Genomic DNA, 16,096 nt, shown 5'->3' on the forward strand with positions numbered 1-16,096 from the left:
ACACATTAAGCAGCCATACAAAGTGGAGGCATGTTAGATTGTTAGATCAATAATGCATAGTTTGTTGTTAGTGATACATTTATGCTGCTGCTACATTACTGTGGTGAACTCTAGACTCCAGGACTAAAACAAGACTTATCTTAAACCTTGATTAAATCAGGCTTAAACCAAAAAGACCTAAACAGGGACTAAACCAGGACTAAACCAGGTCTAAACTTAAGTCAGGATCCTTAAGTCAGGATAAAACCATGTTTCCACAAGAACAAGACTAGAACTAGAACTGGGGTCCAAAAGCCATATTAAACAGTCTAAACAAGTTCTATAAATATAACTAAATAAATAAGTATATCGGTGCGTACTAACTTGGTTCTTGGCCCTCCTTTGATCCTGTTTTATTTCTGGTTCAAGGGCCTGCACTCAATTTTGAACCACGAGTGAAGAACATGTTTCAGAATGAACTGTTAGGCCTGCCCCACTGCCTCTCACTCTGATGCTGAATCACGAACAAGACAAACTGAAACAGTCACAGGCTGATGATTCACACCCTACAACATCTCTCCAAAAAATCTCCAATATATAGGAAATATCAGTGTGTCTCATTGATTTCAACAAAAACTGTTTTTTACAATAAGGATTAAGAACTGAACAGAAGAAATAAAAGTCAAGTACAGACTCTTTGAGTCCCAGTGAAATCCAGGTTTTTTTCTGTGTTGAATACCTTTCTGTCCCAATTTTGATGTGGTGTATATGTGTGAATGCACCCTAAAATACTAGTATATCCAACCATGAGTTTCAGAATGATGAAAGATTAAGACCATTCCCTTAGAGATTCACAATTTGAAACTATATATTATATATCTTGAATGTGAATATGTCCTCAAAAGCTCCATATAACAGGAACCTTAAATAGTCTAAAGCCAAACCAGAACTAAAGTAAAATTAAACTAAGATATTACTAATTCATATTTTGTGCCAGTAGCTCCAACCTAATATGTTATAGACCAGTTTCTCAAACTGTGGTCTGTGTACCATGAGCTCCTTCAGGCGGCACCTGACAGTTCTTCAGTCTGTGGGTTTGTCTAATTCTGTCTACCTTTGTCCTTGTTTGGATTATTTCTTGTTTAGAATTACAGTTTGAGAACCACTGTTATATTACCTTGGTGAACTCTGAGTTTTGTAGGTTGGCTTCGGGACACCAGCGCCCCCCTAAGGCAGTGAGCATAGCGCAGTCCTCCTCCTCTTCCTCATCTTCTTTGGTGCTGGGCGGGGTCGGGGTTGAAAGGTCAGAGGGCAACGGGTCAGATCCGCTGATGCTCGGGGTTCGAAGCTGAAGTCCACGTAAAAACAGATGACACGCCTCAAGATCAGCCTCCCAAATCCTCTCCAAACCAGGACAGCCATAGCTGTAACAAGACAAAGGGTTAGGTTAGTTCTAATTAAAGAATTTAATAAACACCTATATATAAAAATATTTCAATTAAAAGTTAGTTTGTACTAACAGAGAAGACACTGAACTTTGTGTTTTTGTGTCATGTGATTTAGCCCAGCTAATTTACCTCAGCTAATTAGACTCCTCGTGGTTTTATAATGTGAACTCACAGCATAACATAACCTAATCAAAATCTTTGACATCATATTTGTTCTACATTTAAGACGAAGTATAAAGACACAAACACACACACACATACAACAGCAAATACACACACACACGCACACACACACGCACACACTTACTGCTTGTTGGTATTTAATTGGTCACAAGCCAAGTTGCATCAATGGACATAAGCAGTACAGGGAAGAATATCCCGGGGGAAGATGAAAGTGAGTAAAAGCAGGTATACTGTTTACAATCTACTGTAATTATGCTAAGAGCAAACGCCATGAAGGAACAAGATAAGGGTTATTAGTTTTCTTTTTCAGAGAAAAACAAATAAACACATAAAAGCCACTAAAAATATTTTAATAGTTTTTTTTTTTATTTATCAAATTATGATCACAAATAATTGAGAAGCATGTTTGTCTCTTTATTTTTTTACTTGGCACTGGTTTTATGGCAATAATCAAATATATTAATGAAAAGGAAAGATAATGATTAAAATATAATAATGAGATTTTTAACTTGATTAATTTTTCTCACAGTTGGAATGAACCCAAATTTTGTTCCAGGACTAATTTAGGATTCTGTGTGAAATGAGCCAATGATACTGAATCCTGCCACACGAGGTCTGCTAGGTCTGTTAATTAGTACTAGTAGTTTTAGTCAATATGTTTGATGCCAGACACTGGTTTTGGCTGACAGTTTTTTATGTCTGGCATGTTTTAGAACAATAAAGACATCTAAAAACACAAAAACTAAATATTTTCAACAGTTTGAGATTTTTGCCTAAATCCATAGAGCATTTACTCACAAACTAAAAGATCCCTTGTTATTGTCCATTATTAAATATTCTGAAAAACTGACTTTTTATTCCATTATTAGTCATATCCATTTTGGCACGAATCCAGGCAGAAAATGGGCGTAAAGGGAAACGCGTACCCCGCAGCCAATCCAACTGTGTTTCCATGGTAACCACAAAACAGGGAAAACTCGGGGCAAAGGTCAAGAGCTGTCTGATACTAGACTACAGACTAGACAGTACACTAGACACAAAATGCACTCCTCCTCTCACTAACAAAGCAATAACATGTGTTTAATAAAGACACATCTGCACAGCTGTTATTCTCACCATTTTCAATAAATTACTTGCACAAACAATCAGGATTCAGACTAAATCTAGAACTGGACTAGACAAAGGACTAAACCAGGACTGGACCAGGACCAAACCAGGACAAGTATGAAAACATCTATGGTTTATTTTGTGGCTCAATAACTGCAGGTGAATTGAAGGCACATTATGGTAGAAAGAACCATTTTGAAGACAATATAGTACATTTACTATGAAAAAGATAATGCAAGGAAATAGGTCTGGTTTGCAATATTGTGTAGCAGATGTTGTTCAGAAACAGAAAGGGCATCTTGAATATTATCTTGAAGAAATGCTTGATGTTTTATAAAATAATAGATGTATACGCAGTTCAAATACAGTAATGTGAGCCTATGTCTATGATGAAAGTTGTTTTATCGCTCTTATAGAAGAAACAGAAATCATAATGCATGTTTCAATGGGGGCAGTGACAAGTTCAAATTGAGGACAGACAGATAGTTTTGTTTATGCGTTCTTTGAGTTACAATAAAACAGGATTGTCTGGTGTCTTTTTGCAACCTTGGGCGAACAATGTGTCATAAGAGAAAATTCAAATAGGGAGTTCCAATAACAGACATAGCATTGACAGACATGCTATGACTTTTTCTGAGGGTCCAATACCTTCTTGTCTCTAGAGAAATGTTATTAATGTTAATTACGCTGCTTTGAATGTACAGAATGGCATTAAACATATCTATCTCCAAAGTGATGACAGGCTTAGTTACAAGTCAGATCTGGGGATATGCAAGAACCTTCACAATAATAATGCATGTGTCTCAAGGCATTTTCGTGCAATAAAAACAGCTTTTACTGAATAAATGCATAATAGATTAGTTTAGTACAAGACAGTGGAACAATCCAGGCAAAGAAATAGCATCTCCATGGAGACAGGGGGCAGAGTCTACACCAGAAATGTTACATAGTGCAGCTTTATGCACATATATTGTTTTTAATGTAGACACATTAGAATAGGAGTGGTAGAGAGAGCTAAAGATTACGAAAATAGTTTGAAGATATACAAAATACTGGGTACATTGTTTATAATAAAAACCTATCCAAAAACTTTTAATATTAGAAATAAGTTATATTTCTGCACTATTTCGCATTTGCTTGATACTTAATCCTCATCATTGACACTTACGGACAAATTTGAGCTAATTTCTGTTGGATTAATTATTATTAGAGGAAATACTCCAAATATATTGAAGTGGGCTATTTTTGTGAATATGGCCCACCCCTATTCGATGTATGTTTGTGATGAAGGTATTTTATAACATGATAAAAATCTCCAAGTATTACAGTCCGCTAGGCTCTAAAAATGCTCTATGTATTGAAGATTAAATTTGTATTAAATTTCAGAAAACATGCCATTGGCTTTAAATGGGGCTAATTAAAAATGGACACACAAGCCGCATAGACAGTGTAGAAGTGAATAAGAGAAAACAGCTCATTTAAGTAGGCCCTTAATCCCACAAACTCACATTCAACCCAATGACCTTTACAATATTCATGTTTTTCTCCTCTACCTCCAGCAGTGACCTTTAAAGCACAAATTATTTTCTACTCCTGCGCCATCCAGGAACATTTTACCAGCCAAGTTCAATGATTCTTCTATCTCCTATCTCCGTTATTACATCTTTTTAAAGCTACAGATTGCACTTCTAGTTTCCAGCATATTGGGGTGGGCGTTATGACAAAAATGAATGTCTGATGATTGGTTTTTTTAGGTTTTTAGAATTAAAGGGGCCATGTTATTTTCTGATCTACGTTACAAAGTTGTATCCTCATCAAAACACAGTTGAGTTTTGTTTCATTCACACATTTAACACACAAATCTGGCATATTTAGACATATATTTGGCATATATTTCTTCTTTCTTCCTTCTTTCTTCTTTCTCCACTGTGTTTTTAAACTCCATACACCTTCACTAGAATCACTGAGATGATTCCCTGGAATTGACCATCTCTAACTGAACTAAAGGTAAAAGGAGCTGTTAACTTGAAAACTACCAATTCATGTCATCACAAGGTTGGACTGAGCATTTTGAGCTTTAGAGATGTAGACAGACTAATAATAAGGGGTTACTCAAACATGTGTAAATGAAACAAAACACAACTCTGCATGTGTTTTTAAGCAGGCAACAGCACCACTCCTAGCCCTCATATTTTCTTTTTAATCAGTTATTTTTGTAATTTTGTTAAAGATAAACCAAGTAACTAGGGATGTAACAATAACCGAAATATCGTGATATCATACCATCAGAGTTCTCATAATAACATCGTGGACCATCACAATATATCAAATTACAAGTCTCTTTTCTTAAATTAAGAGTTATGGTGCAGCAATAGCTAAAAAACACACAGGGAACTACATAGACCATGATCCTTTGCTCCATTTCAGTGTAGACTACATGAAGAAATAAAGTTCTAAGCACTTTTAAGTCTTAGTTCTTTGGATTAAGTCTTGTCAAGGCATTTTTAGAGGAAAAAGTAGCATATTTACAGTTTTAGCTGTTTCAAAATATCACAATAAATATCTTACCGTGAGATGTATATCATGAAAATATCGTACCGTGAGATTTGGATATTGTTACATCCCTAATCATGAGCCTCCCCACCATATCATGAGCTTTCCCACGACATCGCAATAAATATCGTTATTTATTGAAGTTCATACTGTGACAATATCGTATTGTGAGACTTGGATATCGTTACACCCCCACAAGTAACTTTTCTGGATCCGCTGCCTGCTTTTCTCCAGTTGTTATTGCTTTGACCCCTAATGTTCCACAATAAAGCATTAAATGTATCTATCTAGTATTCATTCTGGTATTTATTTATTGCTTATATAATATCTTGATAAACACTTATTCTTCCTGTGGGTGAGCGCACTTCTTCACCTGTACTTTAGTTAAGTAGTGCCACTTCGATGGAGATGGGTAAAAGTTTAATGCCATATTGTGTAACATTCCAGGCAAAGTGTTGACATTTTATGCAGACAAACAGGTAACAGAAAAAATTTATATTGTATTTTATTTGTTAATAAGGAAAGTAATTTTAGTGGCTCCAAAATAAAGCTTTTATAATAAGCACTTCTGCATCAGAGATCAAAATCTATGTGTCTCCCGGTGGAGTCTTTCTGTCACCAACGCTAATTCACACATGTAATGAGAAAACACAATCTCTATACTCAAAGCGCAAATATACTTGTCACTTTATGTATTGCACACTGTCACCTATGAGCTCGTCCCTGCTGTGTACTTCCGATTGAGAAACTGCTCACTAAAATATAAACAAAACCAGGCCATATTGTTTAATCTGAATGTTGTCTTTTCTACTGCTTGTGACGAAGCTTGGTGAAAATTGAATGCACTTGTTCTCGCCCCATCTCCTGTGTCAAAAGGCTATACCCTGCCAACGCGCGCTCCTCCGCTGCTCGCTAACCTCCATTTGGCACACAGACAATGCCCAAAATTGCCATGCCCAGCCCCCCTGCCCTCGCCAATTTGGTGCTCAACTCTGCCGCTTTTCATTTTTTCATTTTTTTCCCCCAGAATTGTGCACCCAGTGAGCTATAGCTTTTGTTATATATTTTTTTCCCCTTTTGGAGTTAGAACATAAATCATTCACCATAGGGATTCGGTGGTTTACAATTTTCCTCTAAAAATGTCAAAGGCGGACTCATCTATCACAAAGGCTCGCCATCATGACAGAAATAATTCATTACAAGCAAGTAACCAGTGGAGTTGGGTGTCTATGGTGCCCCCAGGGAATCGTACTACAAGTCTCTAATGCGACTGTCCCAGTGCAGAGAAGCAGAGAACCATGTGAGCGACTGGTCTCAGGGGTTAATTGGTAGCAGTAGTCTCATCATAACAGAAACAGAGAGTGTGTGGGCTGCTCTTTTCAAAGAATGTAAGTATCATAGGGGATTCAATGCGATGTGATTTTCTGAGTACTGAGCGAGAAAAAAAAGAGAAAAAAATAAAATAAAATAAAGATAGATACGCTAAGAAAAGAGTGCCATGACAAAAGTTAGAGTATTATCAAAATCAAAAAAGCTGGCATCAAACTGGCACCAAAAATAGTTTTCTTTTAATAACAAGTTTTGATGCCATGTGAGAGCACTGAGGTACAGCAAACCATCTGCCGTCAATAAGCATCCATTTGCATACCAGAAATACAAGGTAAAAGGTTTAAAACGTAGTCATCTGTTTCTGAAAACAAGAAGTTTCAACTCCCATCAAGAAGTCATTTTCAATCTGTTGGTAATAGTCGGAGCAACTAGAATTTATACTGCACTAAATAAGTCCTATTCTGTTCAAAACCGTGTCAACTGTGACTACTTTCAAAACCTTTTCTACCTTGGACCACTCCTGGACAAATGACTGATTACACTGACTAAAATATGCATATTTGAGCACATTAAAAGGCCCATATTATGCTATTTTCTGATTTATGTTATAATGTTGTTTCTGCATCAAAATATAAGTCGAGTTGTGTTTTGTTTCTTTCACACATACATACATACAAGCCCTGCAGATTTAGGGTGAAATCTTCACACTTTGTTCAATCTTGATGTCATGTGGTAATACAGGAAGTAAAGTTCATCTTCACTAGAATAATGTCCTAGAATTTCCAATGTCTACTGAATAAAAGGGGAAAGTTAGCTTGTAAGTAGTTCATATAGTTTAATGCAAAATGTCTGAAAAATGCAAAAGTTAGATCATTGTGTTAGATTAGAAGAGTGGCGGTGGGATTAAATAAGTTTTCTTCTTCCCACTCCTTTTTAGGCAATTTTTTTGTTGTGGGTATTTCTATTACAAATACTTCACTTTCATGTTATATATTCCATTGTATAGGAATGTAAATCTCTTACATGCCCAAAATAAATACATAAATAAAAAAATAGTTGTTATGATATCCAAATTCCATCAGTCTGCCCCAGGGCAGCTGTGGCTACAGTAGTAGCTTACCACCACCGAGTGTGGAGTGACTGAATAATGAACTGTAAAGTGCTTTGGGTATCTTGAAAGGCGCTATACAAATGCTATCAATCAATCAATCAAATCTCACGATATTATCACGATATTTTGTAGAGGCTAATATAATTGTAGATGGAACCCTTTTTTGCTTTTAAAATCCCTTGACAAGACAAGACAAAAAAAAGTGTGAATTTTTTCCATCATAATCTCAAGAATTCAAGTAAAAAACATGTATCTTCATGTTGTCTGCACTGAAATGAATCATGGGATATGTTGTTTCCGATGTTCATAAGCTGTTGCTACTATAAAAACATGCATTTAAGCAAAGGAACTTGTAATTCGATATATTGTCCTACTATTAACTTGAAAACTACCACTGACATCACAAGGTGGAACAGTGCATTTTGAGTTTTGAAGAAGTGAATGGACTAACAATGCAGGATTGCTCAAACATGTGTGAATGAAACTAACTCCAGGTATGTTTTTGATGAGGTAACAACGTTGTAACATGGTTTAAAGCTCACAAGTCAATTTTGCAAAATTCAGTATAGGACCTTTAAATAGTATAACAAATTACTAATTAATTGATCAATAATGCTTAAGGCTAATTCTCAGCATTTATGGGCCTCGCTTGAGTACACTCTGGACAGTGAGTCAGTTGTACGTCTATGGATCACCTGCTCCTTTCACAGTTCAGTAATAAGAGCCACAGTCCGTCAGGCACACTCCTCCTCTGCCCCCCGCCTCCTCCTCTCTCTGGGAACCATGACTGACAGCGCTGCTCTTTCTGCTCAAGGCGACCATCCACATGTGCACCAGTGATTATTATAAGCTCCATAGGAAGAGGAGAGCTGCTCTACTCCGGCACGGCAACACTAGACCTCCTAGAAGTGCAAGACAAGCGCTCGAACTTTACACACTCAGCCTCTTTGCTCAACTTTAAACTGGTCCTCTCTGTAAAAAAGATAGGGTTCAAATGACACCATACCACTTGAATTGTTCATTTTGAATACATGAGACGTACTATTTAATTGTTAGTTTACAAGCATTACGTAGCAATAGTGTTCAGAGGAATTTCTCATGTATGGGATCATAGACTGTATAAAGACACCCACAGTGTTCGGTTTCAGTCAAATGAAGCTCACGATCAGGGGTGTAGTGGGCGCGGTACGTAGGGGTACACCATCCACCCACTTCTCCCGATGTGAGATATAGAAAAAATAACAAATATTAAAAAAAAACCTACAACTTAAATGTCAAACCGGAGGTATTGGTAATGGTGAAAACAACCTGCACAAGCTCATGATACCTGCAGTACTGTCCTATAGTGACCTGCGACATGAGGGGACCAGGACTGGGCAGGGACTGGACCTGGACTGGGACAGGACTGGCACAGGACTGGCACAGGACTGGCACAGGACTGGCACAGGACTGGACCGGGTCTGGACCGGGACTGGACCAGAGCTAGACCAGGACTGAGGGTCAGGAGGGGCCCGGGGTTGTGCCCACGTTGACCGTCAGGTGACTGCAGGCGAAAGGACTGACGCATAGCTCTGTGCCACGGGGTTAAGCGCAGCGCTTTGCGGACACCCTGCTCCATGGGCTCGGGTTCTCTCGCTCTCTCTCTGTGTCCTGGTGTAGTCCTGGTTTGGTCCTGGTTCGGTCCTGGTTTAGTCCTGGTTTAGTCCCCCTGGTTCAGGGTTCAGTCACAAATTGCGTACCCTCACTTAAAAAATCCCCACTACACCACTGCTCACGATGCTAACAGTTATAGGGGTAAATTTGGAGCCAGGTTCATATTAGGAATTAGGAATTTAATCACGGACAAAATAGCAAACTCAATTCATCAGGATCTTGTAGAGCAGGTTAATACAAATGTTTTAAGACCCAAATGACGAGGCTTATAGCAGCAGTTACAGAGAGAGATTTAAGTGACTGCTTGTTGTCAAGAGATTCAAGTCAATAACCAAAATTTGCAACAGTCAAAACATATGGGCCAGGTTTCAATATGGTGTTTTATTTTAAGGGCCTCGGTTAACTACTTGAAAAATGCATGCACGCAAACCACAAACTAAAGCGAGGGCTGCAGGTAAAAAAATAAGTATTTGGCGGTCTGCCCCAGTTTTACTCCGCTGTATAAAAAAGCAGTTTTAAAGCCACATAAATGCAAGTGGATTTTAACAATGTGCCAAATGTTTCGTGAGAGCTATAGGGACCAGTTATTATTAGATTTAAATGCATACTTCCTACTTTCATGGTCTGAAAATCGGGTAATGCCGCTTTACTGTGTGTTGGTGGGTTAGACCTCTTGCCGTTCACTGCCATGTGGACATATTGAACACTGCAAATTTTAAATAAAACTAACATTTTCCAGAATCTAGAAATAAGAAAGCTACCTTATGCTTTATTTATTGCATATCAAAAGCCATAAACAGGATTCACACGTTTGGACAGAAAGGGAGAGGAAATGGGCTTGTTTCACCTGCATCTCATATGACACCCGCTGGGAGAGAAGGTGCTAATGACATGGTACAATGCAACGCGCCGCCTGCATCCGAGGTGTGACTGAGGAGATTAACCGGACTGTCTGTGGAGTGGGTGGATCTCTGTCTGCATGGGGACATTTCACACTGAATATAAGACACCACAAATCTCCTTTACATGCTGCATTTAAACATTTGCATCCACTTGTGCACACTGAAAAAAAAACAAAAACAACAACAATCTTAAATAAGACAATAAGACAATAAGTGCTTAAATCAAGTAGTAGTTATCAAGCTTTGCCAATGGAAAGAGCATAAAACATATTTTTATGCTTAAAATAATAAACCAACAAGCATTTTTTTCACTTGAAATGAGATGAAAAATAATTTAAGACAAAATGTACTCAAATTAAAATAACTACTAGTTGATTCGATTCAACCACTTATTTAACATACTTTATATAAGATTAATTTCCAGTATATAGTATAGCAAAATTGTGATTTTTTTAAGCCACAATATAATCGTGAGAACTAAAAAAATCATAATAATCATGACAATATTAAATCCAAAAAATTGTCTTTTCACTTAGGTTAGTAACTAATATAGTTCATATCATAAAACCTTTACTGTATCGTTCAGAATGGTTGGTTTTACAAAGTTCATCAGATTCCAGACAAATAGTGATGTATTATGTGAATGAGAGAAACTAAAGGGTTTCAAAGTTGATAGTATCAATAATTGTGAATAATTATAAACTGTGATGTTTCCTCTCACAATAATTATAACACTAAAATTTGATATTGTGACATCCACTTGTAGCTTTATTTCAGTATCCAGCCGTGACACATTTGGCAAATTATTTCTTCAAATCTGGTTTCAAAATAATAACTGCTCCACAAGTGCATGAAGGATAGCACCAGCGTCTTGCAAGTTGATATGACTTACAACAATTTGTTTTTCCCCTGATAATGACAGATGAATCATTTTCATTCAACAAGAAAATTATTTGGTTTGTTGGTGATTGATTTTTGGTTTGAAAGAAATATTATAAAAAAACATTTTAAGTGTGAACGTCTAGTACATGGATAGAAAATGAATAGACGATAAAATTTCTCATTTTACAGTGTCATATGATACAATTGTTCTAAAACCATTGCCTCCTTTTCATCATTTATGTTTCCATAGGTGTCGCTGAGTGATTAGGAATATAGTTTGACAGTCTGGGATATTGAGATCACCTTCCTCCATTTTGTATTTGAGTACCTGTTGGCTTTATAGCTGTAATCTATGTTTTAACAATTTCTATGGCAAAACACAATTTTAAATTGAAACATAACCATGCACCATTGTGTTAAAATATGTATTTGGAATCCTCATTGACACTTCCATGGTGAATAATGCCTTTACCAACTGTGCTGCTGCTAATCTGAATAGTATTTTGTTCTGGTGACATACTGACAGCATCTGTGCATCTCCAGCATCCTGTTCTCATCTTTAACATGGACGAGATAATTGTTTTTTTTTTTACCAACACCAACGGTCTCCATGGCACCAAATCTCCCTCTCTCTCCATCTCTCCCTCCCTTCTTTCTTTATCCCATCCCCCACTCCAACCTCCCGTCAACCCAATGGTCCATCAAAACAGCAATGTACTCTATAATAGATAGTAGACTCTTCATATTTATAATGCATCAAGCGTATATCTAAGAGACTATTGCTAAGTTTCAGATAATATCACATCATTTCATAAGCCACTTTTCTTTAATACAGATGGGGGCAGCTCAAATTTGTTATTGTTAATTTGCAATCTTGTAATGTGTTGTAATAAAATTAGTTCTTTGCTTTAGTCAGTAATACAAATTACCAGGTTCAACATTTCATTATAAGTAGGAAACACTGGCTCACATTCTAACATCTGAAAACCAAGACAAGCTAGCAACCACTTAAACCCTGCCAAATATGTGTCACTGTACCAAACGGGAGGATGTGTGGATACTAAAGGTGGATATGTGATTTACTGTTGGTTACGGAGGCAATCAGTGATACACCTGACCTGATGTGAGGGAGGAAAATGAGCTTACCATGTCTGGTTACTGCAATAATAGCCAGGAAGGCGTCCTATAATGTGATTGAGTGGGCGTGCGCTTAGAGATGTCCGAGCCAGTGTCTCAATAAATTATAATAAATTACACTCAACAACATAAGAGTGACATTAAACAGGAGATACTGGTGAAGAGGCGGTGGGAAATGTATGTGATGTTTATATAGAAACTGCATGGGAAAAAAATCTTACGGATGCACAACTCCTATATGCATACTTTTAATATAATTGAAATAATAATGATAATATATACAGTATGTGTGCATGCTTTTCCTTTTGGTAATGACTGATTAGTTTGGAAGTTATTCAAAATGTATTGATTTGAAGAAAAACAAGTGCATATAATATTATAGCGAGGTTGTGATCTTTACTGGTGAATCAGCTTCTCTCCATGGGGATGTTACCACTTTTGATTCATAACCATTTTTTTTTCTTCCGCAGTGATAATCCAGAATGTTAGTGTTTTATAATCTAATACATTTCTGAAATATCGTGATATCGTATCGTCAAAGTTCTCACAATAATATTGTGGACCATCACAATATATCGAATTATTATATCGAAGTCTTTTTGCTTAAATTAAGAGTTATGGTGCAGCAATAGCTAAAAAAAGACAGAGGGAACTACATAGACCATGATCCTTTGCTCCATTTCAGTGCAGACTACAAGAAGAAATAAAAGTTCTAAGCACATTTAAGTCTTAGTTCTTTGGATTAATCTTGTCAAGGCATTTTAAGAGGAAAAGTAGCATATTTTTAGCTTCCACAAAATATCGCAAGAAATATTGTATCGTGAGGTTCACACCGTGGGGCAGAGGTGGGAACAACTCGTCCTTTTGCAAGTCTCAAGTCTAAAGTTCGAGTCAAGTCCCAAGTCAAATACAGGCAAGTCCAAGTCAAGTCTCGAGTCGCTGGCCCATAAGTCCAAGTCAAGTTCAAGTCATCTGCTTTGAGCTTAAGTCATTTCAAGTCTTTAAACCAAAGTACCAAATATAGCTTACATTTTTGCAATTTATATGAATTTTAAAATAAAATGAACTTAAAAAGTCATAATATATTTATATATGAGTATTAATATAGTATATAAGAGTAGTAGAAATGCACATTTTTCCTTTTTAAATGTCTTGACAAGCTCGTAGAGCAAATCACTGCAGTCAAAATAGAAAGAGTTCAGATTTAAAAGTGCTTCTCAAGTCTTCTCAAGACACAGGGCTCAAATCTTAGTCAAGTCCCAAGTCACTGACCTTCAAGTCCAAGTCGAGTCCCAAGTCTTAGCCCATTTTATCAAGTCAATCATTATGCTCCTAGTAATCATAAAATTCTTAGGAGAAGTAAATAACATGCCAATGCAATCTACTGGACATCTCTTCTAAGAACCCCCATGAATCTTCGGGGAACCAAATTTGTTGTTTTGCCCCCGAGGTCGGGAATGAATGCACTATACCAAATAAACCACAAGATTTTAACTTTATTTTCACTCACATTTTCCTTTTCCATTTCAAAGGCTGTTCTTCATTGTGCTTTCAGACAGGAAGTCAGAGAATCCAAACACACAAGACTCGGAGCAGCTGTGAGCCCCTCTGACAGAGCAGGTCTCCCCTCAAACCCCCAAACCCCTCAACCTCCCTTCCTGACCTGACGAGAGCATCCACAGACAGAAAACTCTGCCTCAGCCCAAGCTCAGAGGTGACCTGAGTTCACACGGAGAGGAAAATATACTCCAGGAGCAGAAACAAACAGACAGGGGTCAAACTAGAGCTCTCACAAGAGACTTCAGTCCGGCCATGTCAAACTGCTACAGGGCTGCAAGAATGAGACGTATAGATGTAAAAAAAAATGAGAAGCAAAATGTCTTCAGCTTAACTTGGTCCTGATGACTGAAAGGATTTTTTGAAAGGTCATTAATGTTATCTAAATATTGTTGTTACAATTTTGGAATTTTGAACTTGATTTGAGAGTAATAAAAAACCTCTCCAGCCGATCCTGATTTTGATACCAGTATGATAATAAAAAACAAATTTTTTAGACAATAATGCAAATTAACTGTAGTATATTTTCCATTACAATGTGAATTAATCCTAGTTGATCAAGACAATTCTAAAACTATTCAGGTCAAATTTTGCCCTACTGATCAGATTTCTTCACTATCTAGCAGATTTTGAGACTTGATAAAATGGACTAAGACTTGGGACTTGACTTGGACTTGAAGGTCAGTGACTTGGGACTTGACTCAGATTTGAGCCCTCTGACTTGAGAAGACTTGAGAAGCACTTTTAAATCTGAACTTTTTCTATTTTGACTGTAATGATTTGCTCTACGATCTTGTCAAGACATTTAAAAAGGAAAAATGTACATTCCTCTTCTCAACTCTTATACACTCTATAAATACTCATATATAAATATACTATGACTTTATAAGTACAATTTATCTTAAAATTCATATAAACTGCAAAAATCTAAGCTATATTTGGTACTTCATTTTAAAGTCTTGAAATTATTTGAAGCTCAAAGCAGATGACTTGGACTTGACTTGGACTTATGGGCCAGTGACTCGAGACTCAACTTGGACTTGTTTGTATTTGATTTGGGACTTGACTCGGACTTGAGGTCAAAGAATTGAGACTTACTTGAGACTTGGTCCCACCTCGGCTAACTAGTCCTGTACCTAGTTTTAAGTTCATTATTATCTTTGCATCCGCTTTTGACAAACCTATATCTTATTAAATTCTATCTGTTTACTTACATTAAATGTTTTATGTACATTTAAGGTAAGCAACTGTAAATAATATACCGGCTGTAAAATAGACACACTCTTTTGAAGCTGTGAAGAGCCACTTTATGCTGAAAAACCAAGTGCTAAGCAGAAGCATACTGATGTTTCCATGAACAGTCATCATTTTATTTTTCATAAACACTGTGAAGTACTTACGTAATAATTTGGCCTCTGCAAAAAGGACGTACAAATCCACAGAACACTCAGCACCAAAACACAAAACAAAGCAAAAAAAAAAAAACCTAATTTAGATGACAACTCAAATTGTAATATCTATTCCAAGATACAACTGTATACATTTGCTTAAACATAATGTAATGTAGGGCTGTAGGAAAAGAGTTAAAGAAATTTTTTGTCAACTTAAGACATGTCCTTCTGATTGATTAGTTGACGAAAAAGGGGTCTGGCAAAAACAATTATGTATCTCTGACCCGTTGTCATAGTTCATGTTTTGTAGTTGTTTGTGCTTATTTTGGTGTATCTTTTACCTGTAGTGTAGTGTGCCTTTGATGTTTTATTTTGACATTTGTCCTGTCAGCTTGTACTTTAGAGTTTTACTTCTTGTCTGTTGATTGTTTGCCCGGCCCTAATGTGTCACAACTGTATCTCTGTGCTTATATACCCTGTGTTCTCCTCTGTCCTTTTTTGGTCCATTGTTTTTGTCAGTATCATGTCTGTTGTAGTTTCGATTTTTGGATTTTTGGTAGTGATGGGCAGATGAAGCTTCATGAAGCATTGAAGCCTTTCATCCAATTGGTTCACTCCAGCTCAAAGATTCTTGAAGCTTCATTTGTGCTAGTAGGACATCTTCTGGACGCAAACATATCAGTTGGCATGAATTTGTGTGGGATTTTGCAGAAAGCCTGTGAATAAAACTGTCAGCAAAATAAAGAAGTATGCAAAACATGTATATTGTAGTGATGGCAGTATGGAATTGGTATTGTGGCAAAATCCGAACCACTTCCTGAATCAGTCACATGGTACAGCTGGACAGCAAGGCTTCGGATGTCA

The 16,096-nt window shown here is 36.9% G+C and overlaps 1 protein-coding gene across 1 annotated transcript in view; it reads right to left on the reverse strand.

Annotated features, from left to right (window-relative positions):
• The window catches only part of disc1 (DISC1 scaffold protein), a 90,559-nt gene that overhangs the window by 29,798 nt on the left and 44,665 nt on the right, over positions 1 to 16,096 (reverse strand). The window contains exon 13 of the mRNA XM_055162960.1: positions 1,157 to 1,403. Coding sequence (XP_055018935.1) covers positions 1,157 to 1,403 — 247 coding nt within the window. The remainder of the gene's footprint in view (positions 1 to 1,156; positions 1,404 to 16,096) is intronic.

This window comes from Boleophthalmus pectinirostris, unplaced genomic scaffold (assembly GCF_026225935.1).
Source record: "Boleophthalmus pectinirostris isolate CB_2022bp ecotype Guang Dong unplaced genomic scaffold, ASM2622593v1 HiC_scaffold_5, whole genome shotgun sequence".
NCBI lineage: Eukaryota > Metazoa > Chordata > Actinopteri > Gobiiformes > Gobiidae > Boleophthalmus > Boleophthalmus pectinirostris.